This window comes from Erpetoichthys calabaricus, chromosome 6 (genome assembly GCF_900747795.2).
Source record: "Erpetoichthys calabaricus chromosome 6, fErpCal1.3, whole genome shotgun sequence".
Taxonomy (NCBI): Eukaryota; Metazoa; Chordata; class Cladistia; order Polypteriformes; family Polypteridae; genus Erpetoichthys; species Erpetoichthys calabaricus.
Window position 1 is genome coordinate 172,931,855 of NC_041399.2, and position 18,529 is coordinate 172,950,383.

Below are 18,529 nucleotides of genomic sequence, written 5' to 3' on the forward strand. Positions count from 1 at the left end.
CTGTCTCACAATTAAAAGAATGCAAACATATCTTCCTTTTCAAAGGAGTGCAAAGCAAACAGTCAAAAAAAAAATCAATAGGGTTTTTTGGCTTTTAAGTATGCGAAGCACCGCCGGTACAAAGCTGTTGAAGGCGGCAGCTCACACCCCCTCTGTCAGGAGCAGGAAGAGAGAGGAAGAGAGAGAGAGAGAGAGAGATAGAGAGAGATAGCGAGAGACAGTTAAAAAAAATCAATACGTGCCCTTTGAGCTTTTAAGTATGCGAAGCTCCGTGCAGCATTTCTTTCAGGAAGCAGCTGCACACAGCCCCCCTGCTCACACCCCCCTACGTCAGCGCAAGAGAGAGAGAGAGAGAGAAAGTAAGCTGAATAGCTTCTCAGCCATCTGCCAATAGCGTCCCTTGTATGAAATCAACTGGGCAAACCAACTGAGGAAGCATGTACCAGAAATTAAAAGACCCATTGTCCGCAGAAATCCGCGATATATATTTAAATATGCTTACATATAAAATCACAATTTAAATGACCGCTACGCGCGCATGTTGACTCGGCGACGCCGAGAGCAGAAAGAACGCGCTCCGGCCGCTCCAACCGCGCCATGCGGGGAGTGAGAGAGACGGCAATATCTCACACTCTCTCCCCCCTTAAAGAAATTAAATGGGCGCGAGTGAGACCACTGACCTCCCTCCCTTCTATTAGTTATAGGTTATAGTACGTTCGGCTTATCCATGAGTCCGGCTTATCTATGATACGATTTTATTTTAAAAATTCGTATGATTTTTGGTCTCCGGCTAATACATGAGTCCGGCTTATAGACAAGAACTTAGGGTACTTTATTTTTACATGCATGTCTAATGAAACCCAGGCCTCATATGACATGTTCAAAAAATCAAGTACAGTGGCTGTTTTATTGCTGCTTTTTTTGATAGTCATTTACAGTATATAACATGTCCATCTAGAGCACAGGTGTCGAACTCCAGGCCTGGAGGGCTGCAGTGGCTGCAGGTTTTCATTCTAACCATCTTCTTCATTAGTGACAAGTTTTTGCTGTTAATTAACTTCTTTTGCTTTAGTTTAAATTAACTTGACTCAGGCCCCTTAGTTGTTTCTTTTTCCTTAATTAGCAGCCAAACAATAATGAGACACAAAATGAGCCACCACATGACCAGCTCACTTGTGCCTGTCACACAATATCTGAAAATCAAGAAAAGTGAAGGTCTTGGTAAGGTTGATCTCTCAGGTCACCAAAACATTTTGACGAACGGAAAATCAACAGTTTTGGAAATGCCTGCTGTGGCAGAATGAGAGCAGCAACAGGCCATGGAATTAAACAACGGGTTTAATTAACAGCAAGAATTGGCTTCTCATTAAGAGATTGGTTGGAGTTTGAAATCCCAGTTTAGCTGGTCATCTGTTGGCTTGTTTCACATCTCATTTCTGTTTGGCTGCCATTTCATGAAGAAACAAATCAATTCAGAGGACTGAATCCTTAAAAACAGGGCTATTAAAATGGAGAGAAAAAGAGTTAATGAGCAGTGAAAACTGGTCACTGTTTAGGAAAAGGGTCAGAATGAAAACCTGTAGCCACTGTGGCCCTCCAGGCCTCGAGTTTGACACCCCGGAGAGAAGAGAAATGTGTATGCACCTGCATATTTCTTCTCTTTAACATTGTAGTCTTTGTTGATTTTTTTTTACCCCCTATGTTTTCCAACTCCCCTTTTCTTTTCACTGTGCCCATTCCAGCCTCTTGTCCTACCTTTGTTTAACAAAATCAAATAATGCATTGATCCTTTGCCCCTTGGTGGGCTGAATATTTGCAGGAATCAATTCTTGTATCCCTCAGCTTGTGAACAATCTCAAATGCAACATGCATCATATATGACAGTTTATAGTTTTGTGTTCCACCCTAGTGGTCAACCATAACAAAAATCGAGAGCAAAGAAAAACAGAAAATACATCTGTGAGTGGACTGAATATTGTTTAAGATTAGAAAATCTTGTGAAAAGCTGAAACAGATGTGAAAGTAATAATTTCACTATACCACTACTAATTCTCATACTACTGCTAAGCTTGTTGACCAACAGTAAAATTTGTAACATAAAATCAAATAAGCAACACATTTAAAAATAAATATGCTACTGAAATTCCATAGGTTGTACAATTTATTTCTGCTGTGTAGCTGTGAATACTAATATATTGTGTTTTCATTTTGGAACATTGTTAATGTAAATTTTGTTTCAAGTCACATTATACACTCAATTTCAAAACGGTAGTGAAACAACTGAAGTATGAAAATGTCATTGGGTAGATTGCGATCCAAAGGCAAGAACCATGCTTTGGGGTTATATCCTCTTTTGTTTGAAGATAATAATGTAAACAAGACTGAACTTAAAACGTTGTATAAATACTGCATGATTACAAGATACGTTTGTATAAATAACTGCATGATTACAAGATACCATTACCCAAATAATATATCATTAATTTTCCAAATATTTTAGTTCTCTAAGGAGCTAAAGCAAAACCAACATGACCATTACCTTAAGTGTTCACAAAAATCAGGTTTTCAGTTAATTCAGTTTTTAGGAATATACTGCTCATCATGTTCTCAGCATAAACAGGCAGCCAACAAAGTTACTCATACCCATCTCATCATATAGACTGCCATTATTTTACATAAATCAATCCATCCATTGATCTATCTATCTGTCTCCGAGCCTGTATAAGTCTGCTTCAAGTTGGTAAGTAGCCTGAGCCTTTTATGGCAGCATTATGTGCAAGGCAGTGACCAACTCTAACTAGAACGCCATGCATACAGCCACACAGACTCGCTCCGTGCCATTTTAAACTCAAATATATTTTTATGATAAGTAAAATGGGTGCATACATTTTGTAAATGCATTATGCAAATATTAGAATGCTAATTATAACCGAAAGGATGTTTGGTATTTTTCATCATGGTATATATGCATTTGCCCCATGAAATTGTGTTCCAAATTTAAATGTTTTCTGTAATTTTTAAAAAATACACAGCCAGTTTTGGTGTTTTACAATGAAGCCTATGAGAACTTTACAGAATGTGTCAATTTTTCAAGTCAGATGGTTGTCGAGTTTTAATCCATGTCTTGTGAATTACACACACACATTGTAAAATAGCTTATACGTGTCATTTTTTGACTTTCTACTTTTGAAATTATTGTCTGTTGGTTGTCAGTTTTGGCTTAATATACTTGACAATAACAAGTTAAGGCTCTTTGCACATACAGTAAGTTAAATAAAATAAAGCAGAACATTAAAGAAAAGAATAGTTATGTCTTAACAAAAACCTGAACAACCTTTCAGAGGCAAGAAAAATATAGAAAATGTTTTTTTTTTGTTCCATTATACCAAAAACAGAAGTGCATTATCTTAGTGAGTGTACATATAAGGAGTGACTTCTAATGAATTTAACAAAAGCCAGTCCTAATTCCTGAGATTAAAATCCATGGTCACTATTGCTATTGCTGTGTCTTAGAGAGCCAAAGAACCAGCCCTGCAATTGTGTATTAAGACATGCAAGAGAGAATTCTTGTCTTGATCTGAGAGGTGGTATGACTTACTGAACTGCTGCTGTGAGTGTGCTCATTCAACAAATAAGGCAGTTGCCTGGCCTGGTGTGAATTCTGCAATGAAATCACCTTGTCTTCCTGTGTTTAATTCAGACAGTAATGATTTTCAAATGATGCCCTCAAATAGTGCTCCTATGTGTGTACTCACCATAAGAGCCTTCTCGCGCTGATTTTAAGATACGGAGTCAGAACAATGGCTTCAGGTTCTCATTTTGCACACTTGATATGCTTAAGTGGGAAGCCAGTCAAATAACTTATTTTTTTTGTTCTAGGTTATTCTGATAGGTATTCTGTGGCAGAGCAACATTAAATATCAAAGTAATATTCTGTCATCTCCAGACAGAAGAGCAGCTTCAGCGACAGACTGCTGTCACTGTCCTGCTCCACTGACAGACTGAGAAGATCATTCCTCCCCCAAACTATGTGGCTCTTCAATTCCACCCGGGGGTGTAAACATTAAAATTATACAAAGTTATTGTTTGTTTTTACCTGCATTATTATTAATCTTTAATTTAATATTGTTATTTTTGTATCAGAAAGGTACTGCAGGAGTATGTGAATTTCCCCTTGGGATTAATAAAGTATCTATCTATCTATCTATCTATCTATCTATCTATCTATCTATCTATCTATCTATCTATCTATCTATCTATCTATCTATCTATCTATCTATCTATCTATCTATCTATCTATCTATCTATCTATCTATCTATCTATCTATCTATCTATCTATCTATCTATCTATCTATCTATCTATAGTAATGTAAAAAGTAATAACAAAGTAATGTATATAGAAATAGTGAGCGAGTTGGGCTCAAAGGTCTGAGATTACATGTCTTTTTTCAGTGGCTGTCAGTTCAAGTTGTCTGAAATATTTATTGAAATCTGTACATAAAGCATTTGGACATATGCACTGTTACCATAGTAACAGCACATGATGCCATTGTTTGAATATTTCATGGCCTTCCTTTGGAAAACACAGCTTAGTTAGCATCATATAATCTGTATAATAAGAATATGAGGGAACACAGAAAGAATTCTCTAGTCTCAAAGTAAAACGGAGAACAGAAGGCTGCATTTATTTTAGAGCAGACAGGGTTGTCTCTGGTCATCATTTTGACATGCAGACGCAGGGAATACCCAGTATGTCGGGAAAGTGACCTCAGACAATGTGCACATTTACTCTGTGTTATTTAGCACTTGTAAACATTGAATGAGGCACCATTCAGTTCTCTTTGGCTACTCATCTTCGATAACAGATTCCAGTTTGTGCTCCTCCAGTCTCAGCTTTTGAAGGAGAAACAAAAGCATAAGTCATTTACAGTAAATTCTGGAAAGGAATTTGCTGTATTCCTAAAACTTTGTCTGTGCTTCTTTCTTTGAGCCATCTTAATTCAGATAAGGATTGCTGGGGCTGGAGTGTTCCAGCAGCTTTGGGTACAAAGCCAGAACAAACTCTAGATGGGGAACTAATACGTTAAGCATAGATAGATAGTAGAAAGAAAGAAAGAACGAACGAACAAACACATTTTATTTGCCGTAGGGTGATATTTGGCTTTTTACAGGAGTTCTTTAAGTAAAAAAAGAAAAAAAAAGTATATATACACACTGTGTTCTGAACACATGTCAGAATGACTTAATAGAAAGAGAAGAAAATGTCTGACTTGGCAGGCACAGTCACAGTGAGACATTATACAGGTGTATTGCTGTTGTTATAAAAGAGCCCCAGTAGCGTTTCCTGATACACTTCTGCTGAATAATTCCTTTGGCTGAATGTCCTCAGTGTTCCTGTGTCAGAGAGAGGATGTGCAGTATTGTTCATAATGGCACTCAGTTATGTTTTAATCCTCTCCTTTGCTAACTGAGCCTGCCCTTTCAACACTAGAACCCCTAAAGACTGCACAAATATTCGTTCTCCCTGACCATTCAAAATTTCCTAAAATACGCAAGGAATCTCGTAGATCCTTATCACTGCACCAGTAAGCGCTTTTATTTTGTCAATTTGCAGCAAGCAGCCTGTACTCACCCGTCCCCACCATTCAGCCAGCAGAAGCCATCACCAAGCCACAACTTCAACAATTTTCTGGGAGAAATGGTGCATTTTCTGGGAAAATTCCAGGGGTGCCGATAATTTCGCCCATGACTGTATGTGTTTCTGAAGCCTAAATATATCTTAACCAAAAACTCAAATTAAATTTTGGTCAGTTTGAACAGGCTTCTCTGACCATGCAGGGTCATCTGGACCAAATGTTTAAATTACATCACTGAGCCTTCTCGGTGGTCTAGTTCTTGAGCTATGGACTTGTGAAATTTGATGAAAAAGTTAGGCTGGATAAAATCGCCTCCCATCCCCCCCCCCCCCCCCCACCAACAATTCAAACCCCAACGGTAAACTGGGTTGGAAAGTTTTGATCTTGCTTCAAAAAAATTTACAGGGCATCACCTGATAATTTTTTCAGTTCAAAGTGTGTAGGCCATTTGTTGGTTGGACATGGAATGACTCCTATCATAACAAATCTTTGCTTATATTCTCCTAATCTGAGGGAATGGCAGGCATTTAATTGGAAAAGAGTGCCATCAAGTTGTTTTTGCCTGCTAACTGTACAGCGATCAAAGGCACAGCTTGAAAAGCAACACTCACTGTTTTATTTATTTTAAACTGTTAATCTATTAGGGGAGAGGTTCGCTGATGTTGAAGAATAACCTGGAAGTAGGCTGTCAATTATTCTTACAGCACATTTTACAGGTCTGATGTGCATCTTAAGATTTTCTTATTATTTAATACTTGTTTGCTAGATGATAATGATAAGCCAGGGGTGCAGATGTCAAAATTTGAACAACAGTAATAACCAAAACAAGATTAAAAAATGAATTTTTACACTAGACAACTGCAATTGTATTATGTAAACAAAAGTTACATGTGATTGACCTCTTTACAAGAATAATTGAAAGCAGTGTCTGCTTCTTATTCAAGCTGCTGTTATGTTTTAGTGCTTTTATTGAGCTTGTGAAAAATGGACCACATACCTGTGAAAATTCATTTCCCTTTCCTACACCTGTTTCTACTAATTTAAGGGAATCGTCATGTATGAACAATGATGTCTTTGCTTGTTACAGCTTTAAATGATATACTATCACTTTGGCCTTTTGAGAAGCTTCTTTCTCAATGTTGATGTTGTCTGAGCTATTATGCACAATTAGTATAAGCATGCGTCCAAACGTAATTACAGTCAAATACAGATAATTAGTGAAGCTACAATTTCTGCTATCCATTTAAGATGATAGTTTTCCAAAAGAGCAAAAACTTAGTGATGTTCTCCTTTGTAAACTGCTTATACTTGCTTGAAATTTGTCCTTTTGAATTGTAACTTGAGAAAGAATTTAATCGTTAAAGTATGTTTTTTTTTCACTAGTTATTTTGTAAGAGCTATACTTAGATGTGGTAAAGTTTGTAATTTGTACATTATTGACGATGGACGTTGTCTTATTGGATGCTATATGAATCTTTTCTGAGCTACCTGTCCACTTCTTATAGATCTTTGATGCTATTGGTTAGTTTTGGTCCTACAAATTTTCAGAATGATGAAAAAAGTATGATATTAGTTAGATAAAATTCTATTTATGTGTTTGTCTGGAAGTGGAGAAGAAGTTGAGTTGTTTAGCGGTCAGGATCATAGCAGGGCAGGACCATAAGACAGAAACCAACCCTGTACAGAGCACTAGTCTCTTTACAGGATGGTGATGATGATGGTAATAGCATCATTCATCTTTCATACATAGAAATTACAGCTCCAAGTGCTTTCCATAGGCAATAAAAGAGAATAAATATAGTAATGAAAAAGCAATACATAATTATAAAAATAAGTATAAAATAATATGTAATAAAGAATAATAAATAAATGCACGCACTTCTTGACAAACGCATACTAGCACTAGCCTAATTTAAAGTTGCCTGTTAATGCAACAAGAGTCTCTTTGTGAAGGGGGAAGAAAACCAAAGAACGTTAAGGAAACCACACACTCAAGGACAGAATGTGCAAACGTCCGCATAGACCATTCACTTTTATAATAAAGTAATTCTACTTGCACAAATAATGGAATCTATGGCCAGATTCAAGTAGTAGTAAAGTAGCTGTTTTTGTTCTTCTCTCTGCATTCTCCTTAATAACATAGGTAACGGTGAGCATCAAGCAACCACAGCATTCCACTTCCCTTTCTGCCTTCCTTTTTGCTTCCCCCCTATTTTTTGATGTAAACTATTGATTTATATAATCACCCCTTCTTTTTCTTTTTCTTCCTTTGACTCTGGTTCCATCTGTTTTTTCTTATATCACTGGTTGCATCACTTTTTCACTTGACTTTCTCAACATGTGTCCTTTGAATCTCATCTTCCTTCTCATCATCTCCTCCACCATACTCTTTTCTATATTCATCCTCTTGATCACTTTTCCATTTGTCACCTTCTCTGTTCAGCTACTTTTCGTTATCCTTCTGTAGCACCACATCTCAAAGCTTTCCAGCTCTTAATTGCTGCTTTACCACATGTTCATGTATCATTACCATAACGTAACACTGGGAAGATGTAAGTTCTCAATAATTTCTTTTTAAGGCGAAATGCTCAGATTTCTTCTAAGGAAGTCCTAGAAGCTCTCCTTTGCTTCGCCTTATTTTTCTTTTTCTTCCATCAAGCAATCTCTTTGCTCTGTAAACCAGTTTGCAAGGTATTTATCTACCTTTACCTGCCCTAATTGTTGACCTTCCACTTTTATATTTATCTGTGATATTTCCTTTTCACTAATCAACATTACTTTAGTCTGTCTTGAATTAATTTCTCTTCCATAGTCCTTACATGCTTTGTACTGTAGATCCCTTCTACCATCTTCTGCAAATCCTCTGCTATTGATGTCAGTATTACAGTGTCATTGGCATAACATGTTTTTAATCTCTTATCCATTTATCTTTATCCCCGTCTTTTCTTCTAACACCTCTTTTATCAGGAATTCACTAAATATAGGACGAATAGTTTGCATAATTACATCCATTCTAGTCTAACTCCTCTTTTTAATAAAAAAATCCTCTGTTTTTACTGAATCTATCCTCATCTTTGGTTTCTTTTTCCAGAAATAACTGGCTATAATTTTTATCATGACTCAGTACACCTGTTTTGTCAAGTATTTCTAACAGTTTTTCCTGTTGCACTCCATCAAAAGTATTAACATAATCAATGAAGCACATATATACATTTATTTCTTTTCTATCCTTCTTTCTACTGTCCTCCTCATGTGTTACCTACCACCCTTTCCTGTCCTTTTTCTGAAAACTAGCTTGCTTCCATTCAGAAGTTTCTTTATTATTGATGTTATTCTTGCTTTCACTACTTGCAGCAGCATCTTCACAGCATATGGTATCCAACTCGTATAGTCTTCAGTCTGTTACCCACACTGTCTAATGTATCAAGTGAAAGGTATTCTTTAGAAAGTCTTACAGAATTGTTACTTTTATATACATTTAATTTGTCAATCTTGTTATATTTATTACTTTCTCTACCTCTATCACTTGTTGAAACTCTGCTGTAATCCCATCGTCTCCTGATACTTTATTCATCCACTTGTACCATCATCCATTTGTGGTTAATTTCTTGCTCCACTTCCCCACATAATTCCTTTACTACTTCAAGTATGCTTTCCTTTACATCCTTCCACATTTTTTCTTTCTTTTATCATGATTAGTGTTCAGTAATAAATACTAGATAATACCTTGTAACTTTCATTGATTTTTTTCACATGAGAATAATTGTGTGGATAACGAGTCTGTACCAGAGGGTGATTTCTAGAAAAATGTGATAATGTGCAAGAATTCCTGGTCTGTTACCCAAGAATCACTGAGAGTGTGTGCTGTGTGGCGTCATCAGTGTGACCATTTAAAAGTCAGTGAGAGTTAGCAGCGGCATTTCTGATATTGGACTTTAGTGACAACAACTTATTAAGTATGATTTCTGCTTACTGCTTTTGTTTAGATAAAAGATAGAACTGATATTCTGGTAATATATTTTAGCTAGTTTAATGTTTACATCTCATCATCTGGTCTTCTATTTAAAATTATTCCTCCTTCCACTGACGCATAATAATAAGGAACTCATCCGGATTTTTATCTTTGTAATTAATTAAATGTAAACCAAAGATGAAATGGTGTAATTAAGTTACAGGACACACCCTTTATAATATAGAACCAATACCTTTTAACCTTACACATTTTTTTTGTTTTTTTTTTGTTCTTTATTTCGCCTTATACAATTTCTTGTATTAGGAATTTGGTAGTTTTCGCATACCCCTTGGGGTCAGAGCGCAGGGTCAGCCATTGTACAGCGCCCCTGGAGCAATTACAGGTTAAGGGCCTTGCTCAAGGGCCCAGCAGAGCAGTGGCCTTTTGGCAGTGACGGGGATTCGAACCGGCAACCTTCGGGATACCAGCGCAGATCCTTAGCCTCAGAGCCACCACTCCGCCCTACATATGTAGTTTAAATATGTGTTTTACACACAGATTGTGACCAGACCTGGGTTAGTCATCATGTAATGCACTTTGAGCTACATTATTTTTATGAAAATGTGCTATATAAATGTTGTTGTTGTTGTAAGCTTTTCTCTTAGACTACTGCTACTACTGCTGGTAGCTTTTATAATTTGTGTATAGAGTGATCTTTAAAATCAATTAAACTTACAAAAATAAATTTAAAAATAAATACAAGTTGGATTAAGATGTGCAAAACACACTGATCCTGTAACATATGTAAACTATTGAAGTGTGTTATCATTGTATATGTCCAACAGCAACAAGAACATTAATTTCTGTGGCCCATTTGCATGTACTTGTTGCTCAAAGTGATTTACAGGATATCAAAGAAATAGTTACAAGAAAAAAAAATTAAAGCTAGATTAGAATAATGAATAAATAGCATACAAAAATGAATCCATATACAGTTGTATAAAATAGATATGTAATTTGGAGAAAAGTAGAGTCCTTATATATAGTTAATTTTTTATGAGTCTTAAGATGAGTCAGATAATAAGGTCAGATGGCTGGGCAAGACAGAAAAATAAAAAAAGCTCTAGATAAGCTGGGGTGAAAAAAAAATCTGCAGGGGTTCCAAGGCCAACAGACCACCCAGCTCCATCTGGGCAATCTACCTAACTTTAATGAACTTAAGCCATTCTTTATCATTTTTTAGGCTTTGCCCTAGGGAAATTGATGCAGTGGGTCTTGTGGATAATTGGGTATCTCCTTTCATTCGACCATCATAGCTCCTTTGTAGCACAGTGCTTTGATTAGATGATAGTGGTGAAAATGGCACCACAGGAAAAAATGAAAACAAAGCAGAGAAAAGTAATAATAATTGCAAATTGATGAAGAATATGCCAAGTCTGTGATACTTGATGAAATTATAATATATTGCGGAATAATTGTCACTTCTCACCGTTTTCCTTCCATTCTTACCTGTTATTTTTACTGTGACTCTTGAACTGCACAAAGAACAGTCAGTATTTGTGTCAAGCCCAAAAGGCATTCTGGCACCTCAGTGTTTTATTTCCTTTTATTTTAATAATTCATGCCACAAATTTACTTTGCTACCACTGATGTAATTTAATTGCTTATTGCACCATCTCCATCCTTCCTTTGTGTTTGTGTAAACAAAGCAGGATTGCTGAAATGTGTTTTCCAAATCCTTAACGCTTGGCTTATAACTGAATAGAAACATTAAGTAAATTTAACTTCAAAGTGAATGGTTTTACTGTGAAAGATGTTTTTGAATCAGGTTTTTAAGAGATTTGTATGAATATATAATAACCATAATATCCAGTGAATCTGCAGTAGTCTTCAAAGATTTTTTTTTTTGGTGTTACAAAAAGCTTTAAGTATCAGAGGAGCTATGTTAAGAACAAACATATCAATAAGGAACAGACAGAACAAAAAAATACATTAAACGACACTCTACTTGGGGGAAAAAAAACAATTGTATTGCACAGAAAGTATGTCACAAGTAGCTACACTCAAAGCTTAATTTGAATGGCACTATTTGGGAACAGAGGAGAAGCAGCAGAGTTGAGCTATACAAAAGGCACATCAGTCAAGTTTGGATCCTTAAAGAGAATTTCATTGGAAGCCTTTATGAATGGATCATATCACCAAGAATTTCAACCAAAGAGCAGGTTTACAACAAAAGAGAATTGTATGGGAGCAGTTTGAATAAAGATTCATTTCAATGTATAAGAATGTGTGTAGTGAAGGCTCAGTAGCCCAGAAATATTTTTTTAAGGTGATAGGAATGTAGTATGTTTAAGTGGAATTTTGTGAAGTTAATTTAAAGATTACAAACAGTTCTCTAAGGTGAATCGCCACCCACAGCTCCAACAACTTTTATCCGATTTCAAATGAAATATTTTGTAATGACGTGACACAAGTATGTCTAATATAAGCCCACCTCGAGCAATACTCCCGTTCACCTACCCATTGGTAAAGCAATGGACACATAATTTAGTTAAAAAAAATAATTGGCATGAAAAGCAATTTGGCATGGGGCACAGAACTAATGTTTATGGTTTTTGATGTGGCTTTATGAGTGATTCAAATGAATGATGATTGATTGTTGGTAATGGATGTGTTGAAAACTTATGCAACTGGAGTTGACAACAGTTAGTGAATGTTCATTTTGAAATCTGTGTATTCTTAAAGTGTTATTAATACATTCTGCTACCTCACATATGTTTTTGTGCTCTTCCCATATAATGTAAGACTTAAACACCTGAGTTAGTGATTGGTTGAAAAAAGGCAGTTTATGGTGAAATTTGGGTTGGGGTGTGAGAATGTAAATGCCTTAATTCTTGCTGGTCCTTTTGAGGTACTTATTGAAACAGTTTAGTTGCTTCATTTCAAATGCTGGGCTTGTCAGGATACATTGTTATTAATCGTGTTATTAAAGAGACCGCCATATCAAGGTGGTCTACATGATCATGTTACTTAATTTTAGCATCTGTTTTCTGTAATAGTAAGTCAGAGGCAGAGTGATTTAAGGTCCATATCCAAAGATATTAATCCATACTTTTCACTGTAAGGAAGCATTGTTAAGTTCTGTTCTGTTGCACCTTTTTCAGCGATGACTGCACCTCCAGATGCAATTTAGGGTTGATTCCTGTAGTGTATGTGTCATTACCATAGTAGGCTCTGGCTCTCTGTAAACCTAAAATGGAGTTAATCAGGTTCAGTTAAAAGTTAGCAAATGTAAATTCTACATTTTTGTTACAGGAAATGGAGCAAAAATATAAACTTTAAAGTGCTTAATACTTTGTCATAGCTGTCTTAACTAGCCAAGGCTCGTCCATTTGTGAAGTGTAGCGTATTTTCCATGAGTGCAAAAGAAGCTAAAAGAAAGGGAAAGCTTAACATCATAGTATTTTTTGTGGTCATTTTGTATTTAACACTGATCAAAACAAAACAGTGCAGCACAGATACGGTATATCAGTCACTCACACTCACCCTTCCACACCACTCTAAATAAAGATGTCATTGAGTAACTAACTACTGATCAGAGCAAGATAACATCTGTCCAGGTCATCCAATAGTTGGTACCCATGAAATTTTATCTACATTGGAACCAGTGTAGTCCAGTCTGAATAAACAAATATACAGTGCATCTGGAAAGTATTCACAGTGCATCACTTTCTCCACATTTTGTTATGTTACAGCCTTATTCCAAAATGGATTAAATTCATTTTTTTCCTCAGAATTCTACACACAACACCCCATAATGACAACGTGAAAAAAGTTTACTTGAGGTTTTTGCAAATTTATTAAAAATAAAAAAACTGAGAAATCACATGTACATAAGTATTCACAGCCTTTGCTCAATACTTTGTCGATGCACCTTTGGCAGCAATTACAGCCTCAAGTCTTTTTGAATATGATGCCACAAGCTTGGCACACCTATCCTTGGCCAGTTTCGCCCATTCCTCTTTGCAACACCCCTCAGGCTCCATCAGGTTGGATGGGAAGCGTCGGTGCACAGCCATTTTAAGATCTCTCCAGAGATGTTCAATTGGATTCAAGTCTGGGCTCTGGCTGGGCCACTCAAGGACATTCACAGAGTTGTCCTGAAGCCACTCCTTTGATATCTTGGCTGTGTGCTTAGGGTCGTTGTCCTGCTGAAAGATGAACCGTCGCCCCAGTCTGAGGTCAAGAGCGCTCTGGAGCAGGTTTTCATCCAGGATGTCTCTGTACATTGCTGCAGTCATCTTTCCCTTTATCCTGACTAGTCTCCCAGTCCCTGCCGCTGAAAAATATCCCCACAGCATGATGCTGTCACCACCATGCTTCACTGTAGGGATGGTATTGGCCTGGTGATGAGCAGTGCCTGATTTCCTCCAAACGTGACGCCTGGCATTCACACCAAAGAGTTCAATCTTTGTCTCATTAGACCAGAGAATTTTCTTTCTCATGGTCTGAGAGTCCTTCAGGTGCTTTTGGCAAACTCCAGGCGGGCTGCCATGTGCCTTTTACTATGGAGTGGCTTCCGTCTGGCCACTGTACCATACAGGCCTGATTGGTGGATTGCTGCAGAGATGGTTGTCCTTCTGGAAGGTTCTCCTCTCTCCACAGAGGACCTCTGGAGCTCTGACAGAGTGACCATCGGGTTCTTGGTCACCTCCCTGACTAAGGCCCTTCTCCCCCGATTGCTCAGTTTAGATGGCCAACCAGCTCTAGGAAGAGTCCTGGTGATTTCGTACTTCTTCCACTTACGGATCATGGAGGCCACTGTGCTCATTGGGACCTTCAAAGCAGCAGAAATTTTTCTGTAACCTTCCCCAGATATGTGCCTCGAGACAATCCTGTCTCAGAGGTCTACAGACAATTCCTTTGACTTCATGCTTGGTTTGTGCTCTGACATGAACTGTCAACTGTGGGACCTTATATAGACAGGTGTGTGCCTTTCCAAATCATGTCCAATCAACTGAATTTACCACAGGTGGACTCCAATTAAGCTGCAGAAACATCTCAAGGATGATCAGGGGAAACGGGATGCACCTGAGCTCAATTTTGAGCTTCACGGCAAAGGCTGTGAATACTTATGTACATGTGCTTTCTCAATTTTTTTATTTTTAATAAATTTGCAAAAATCTCAAGTAAACTTTTTTCATGTTGTCATTATGGGGTGTTGTGTGTAGAATTCTGAGGAAAAATGAATTTAATCCATTTTGGAATAAGGCTGTAACATAACAAAATGTGGAAAAAGTGATGCGCTGTGAATACTTTCCGGATGCACTGTATAAACTGTAGGCCTGGGAAAGTTAGCACATTAATTTCTGTGATTAATGTGGCCTTTTTAATGTGTTAAAAAATATTGTCACATCCAGGACCAATGATGTGGCGATTGTTTCAGGCAGTGCTTTGGTCAGGGCGGCATTTTTATGTGTTGCGAAACAATAACACAAAAAAGTTAAGTGTGCACGTAAAGAATCACGTATACATCCAGTACCATATTTATATACTACCTTTAAAAAGTTTATGAAAGTTTCATATAAACGATTAAAATTTCATAGCAATACATAGCACTGGTGTTCATTTTCTTGATTTATACATACTGACAAATGTGCAGGGGAATGGAAGGAAAGGGGGTAGGGAGGGGGGTTTATAGCAGTTCTGGAGCAAAGATAGAGAAAAGGTAAAGATTATGGTTTCAGGTTTTTTTAAGAAGATTGAATCAATTTTATATCACATAAGTTATCTTTGAGTGGCACTAAAACCAAAATAAGTGTCTAGTATCTCTGTATTTAATTCTCTGGTGTGCCAGGTAGCTTAAAGTGCTGACTGCCATAATGACAAAATTCTATGAAATGGAAATGTAATAATTATTCCAGTTTGCAGTATCTTCGCTAATTTATGCAAAGAACACAACATAACCATCCAAGTAATACACTGTGTCAGTTTTTAAGTAAGACAACAGCTACGGAGATCTTTTTTAGTGGGCTAGGAGCAAAGGTGAAGGTAGAGTAGTGTTTTCCAACCTTTTTTCCGTGGTGGCACAGTTTTTGTAACCCAAAAACCCCCCATGCACACCATGAATCTACCAACCAAAAAAAAAAATCATTAAATCTGTTAGATGTGCTAAACTGTCAGAAAGGGCAAGAGAGAAGGAGGCAAAAAAAGCAGCCTGGAGATTGCAATTTGCTATGCGAAAGTTGCTGGTCAAACACACACCCAGGCAGATGGACCCCTGACATGTCTCCTGGCTGCGAAAGTGCTCTAAGTGCTATGTCTGCAATGAGCTGTTTTTATGTCGGCTTCTTGAGGTAGTCCTGTCCTCCTCGACAGGTCTTGATCACCTGAGGAGTGTGTTTCTCTAAAGTCTGCACAACAGGGGGCACTACACTGTTATTTCCACGGTGCACCAGTTGAAAATCACTGAGAGTATAATTATCAAGTCTTTGATAGTAATGAACAATTGAGGATGGTATTTGAGGAGTTTTAACACAAGTTTTAATGCATGCCCATTTAAGAGATGCGTGTTCTTTCAATTGAATCAGTCTTTAGCAGTACATTCAAAGTGAACAGTCGTTTTGATCATATTTTACTTTGACATGTCTGTGTCTAATATGCTATGCCAATTTGAGAATTAATTCATTGGCCTCATTTTCTTATTGCTTTCTTTCTCAACTTGACTTTTAGGAAGGCATTCAGATTCAGATTGTACTTTCTCAAGTAGCATTTTGTTAAAAGTTCATGTTTAAGGTCATTGTTTAAGTTTAAACTATGCCATTGATTTTTTATTAAATTCCTTTGTGTTGATTCTACATTAAATTTGTGATTCAGTGTGTATTTACATCATGATTTATGTAGTAATTTTATAGTTGGGTATTTTAATGTTAGAAGTGATTAATTACATACATTTATGTGATAAATGAATCGATTCCCATTTCTAATAAATTGAAAAGTTCCAAAAGCAGCATGCCAATGATCTCATTACTAATGTCATATACTGTACCTCATATAGGAACTTACAGTTAGCCTTTAGAATTTATATCATATTTTAATATATTTTAACAAATACACAATATTTAACATTCAAAACTCAGTTGTTTCTTCATTTGCCCTAAGTAGCATGTTTTCATCACCCCCATGAAAGTCAGTGAAGCAGCAACAACAACAGATGTTTTCACTAGGGTGTGGAAAAGTCTGAGCATTTTCAAATATCATGATATGGAAAGTTTGTAACATTTTTGTGAGGAGATGGTAACCCAAACACAGCAGATAACAATATTTATGTCTGAATAATTGTTAATCAACAAATGAGTGACAGTGCTGACAGGATTTGCGGCTGGTGGCAAGATTCACAAAGAACATCTGGACCATTTATATACAGTATTTATCTATGATCATTGTTTTCTGCAGTATTTTGGAGCATGAGAATAGGTTCTTGCACATCAGTATTCATAATGTAATCATGTTTAAATTCACCTATGCAAAGATTAAAAGCACAAGCTGGAATATAGTATAAAGTAATGCTAATTTCCTGTTAGGTCTCACACAATGTATTTCTCTTCAAGGCTAAATTTAAAATAACACTTTTAAGACAATAAAAAATGTAGACAAATGTGAGTTTTTTTTTTTTTTTTTTTTTTTTTAAACAGTTAAGCGGATAATACCATGCCATCCGTGAATCACCATACTTGATTTCAGTTTGACATGAGTTTTGCTTGTCATAAACCTGGCAAAATGTAGTTTACTAAAATGGCTAAACCCCCTTGATACCTGTCAGATTCCCTGTAAATGTTATTTTGAAATGAATAGAAGACATCATCTGCTCTTGGCAGGCAAATGATGCCATGATTTGGCAACAAGGTGTCCGTTGGACTCGGTAATTGTTCCTGGGATTAGTGCTGCTTAGCATTTTCCTATCTGCAGAGAAAAATATGTTGACCGAGTACTGTATCTTTATGTAAATGGTCCACTCTTGCAGTCTCAGTGGATTCTCTGCATAAAAAGGTGAGCTATGCTGCCAATGCACCTCCTTAAACAGCAGATTTGAACTGTAATGTTTTTTTCTCTTTGTTTCCACAGCTTGTGGCTGTATATGATGAGCAAGATCCACATCATGGCGGCGATGGCACAAGCGCCAGCTCCACAGGCACTCAGAGCCCCGACATGTTTGGAAGTGAGCTTAGCTCAGCTTTCCAGCCTTATCAGGTTGCCAGTGAGATTGAGGTCACACCATCAGCTCTTAGAGCCAGTAAGTGGTACTTTTTTTTTCTTTTCTAACCATTCAGGAGCCTGTTATTGTTATTTTGTTTGCATGATAGCAAGTTTTTTAAACCTTTAGCAGGCCTCCTCTGCTTCTTGATCCATTGCTCTGACAAAAGGAATACTTTCAGTAACTACCTTTCCAGAAGGGAAAGGATAATAAAGTTTGTGTTGTCAAATTTGTAAATGTGAATTATTTATATTTTAAACACCTATTGCTATAAATGACCTCCTCATTGAGGTTTGCTGATTGTGGAGTACGTAAGAACCATTTGTGAATATAGTGTAATTTCATTACAGTCTAAAAATCTGTCTTACATACGGTAAAGACTAAAGCCAAATCTAAACTCATAAGCCACATATTGCTAAGGCTGCACAATTAATCGTATAATGATTGCAGTTATGAGTACGAGTGCTAAGATATGCTAATTTATGAAAAAATAACATTCACTGCATTACATTTAGTACACCCGCTGTGTCTAAGATCGAGCTTTCCTAGTTAGAGACAGAAAATGAGTGTTGTACCCAATCACAGATGCATTCACCAAGTCCATTGCCAAATATGAGGCACTCACATCTTATGACTATTAACAGGTAGCCATGCTAATAGCATTTTAGGAGTCTGAAGCCTAAATA

At 36.8% G+C, this 18,529-nt stretch overlaps 1 protein-coding gene across 6 annotated transcripts in view; it reads left to right on the forward strand.

The window, feature by feature from the left end:
- The window catches only part of pard3aa (par-3 family cell polarity regulator alpha, a), a 971,084-nt gene that overhangs the window by 316,517 nt on the left and 636,038 nt on the right, over positions 1-18,529 (forward strand). For all 6 annotated transcript variants that reach the window (XM_028804116.2, XM_028804120.2, XM_051929054.1 and 3 more), the window contains exon 3: positions 17,714-17,882. In XM_028804116.2, the coding sequence (XP_028659949.1) occupies positions 17,714-17,882 (169 nt within the window). The remainder of the gene's footprint in view (positions 1-17,713; positions 17,883-18,529) is intronic.